Source organism: Sinocyclocheilus rhinocerous, unplaced genomic scaffold, assembly GCF_001515625.1.
Source record: "Sinocyclocheilus rhinocerous isolate Xijiao unplaced genomic scaffold, SAMN03320098_v1.1 C35919317, whole genome shotgun sequence".
In the NCBI taxonomy this organism is placed as follows: Eukaryota; Metazoa; Chordata; class Actinopteri; order Cypriniformes; family Cyprinidae; genus Sinocyclocheilus; species Sinocyclocheilus rhinocerous.
The window spans coordinates 1-703 of NW_015767663.1; the positions used below are offsets into that span (position 1 = coordinate 1).

A 703-nucleotide genomic window follows, 5' to 3' on the forward strand; every position below is an offset into this window, starting at 1 on the left:
GTCATATTTATGCAGAAATATAGAAAATTCAAAAGGGTTCACAAACTTTCAAGCACCAATGTATATACTCAAGTACTTACTTGAACCCTGTTAAACTGCTGGTCCAGGTCCAGGTTTATACCGTCTTGTTTTTCGCCAGTACGCAGACTTGTGTTGTCTGTAGTATCTAATGCATTTCCATTAGGATCATCTTCCTCTCCAATTATTCTCTTCACTGATGTGTTCTCAGGCATGTTTCCATTCTGTTTAACCATCTGGTCCTTTTGTATTCCACCCATTTCTTTCTCTTTCCCAACGTTAGAGATCCAGTCTAGAAGACCATCGATCTTAGTTTTGCTCTCTTCAAGTTGTTCAACAGCTGCTACCTGTATTGTTGCACATAAAATAGCTTTGGTTTACTGAAAATCACAGAAAATCCAAAGATACATTTGAGAGCCATCACAAACAAAATGCAATAGAGAAAGTGACTAAATTCAATCTGTTGAAATCTTTTGGTTGAATAGTGTTTGGGAAAGTGTTTTTCCCCTCTAACCGTCTCAGTCTCCTGCTTGATAGCACTGGTCAAAACCTTCTCTAGATCTTTCCTTGACTCTTCTGCCCTCTGGTTAAGCATGTTCACTTTGCTCTTCAATTCCTCCAGTTTGTTTTCAAGAGCCGATATTTGCTCTGGAGTGAGTTTGCTACGATTCTCCTCCAGAAACTT

The 703-nt window shown here is 39.0% G+C and overlaps 1 protein-coding gene across 1 annotated transcript; it reads right to left on the reverse strand.

The window, feature by feature from the left end:
- Positions 1-80: 80 nt before the first annotated feature.
- LOC107735254 (dystonin-like) lies at positions 81-684 on the reverse strand (the record flags this gene model as incomplete). Its single annotated transcript, XM_016547000.1, has 2 exons — positions 533-684; positions 81-365 (listed from the first exon to the last, which is right to left on the reverse strand). Coding segments are annotated over exons 1-2 (366 nt in total), but the record flags the coding sequence as incomplete, so codon positions are not given.
- Positions 685-703: the final 19 nt, after the last annotated feature.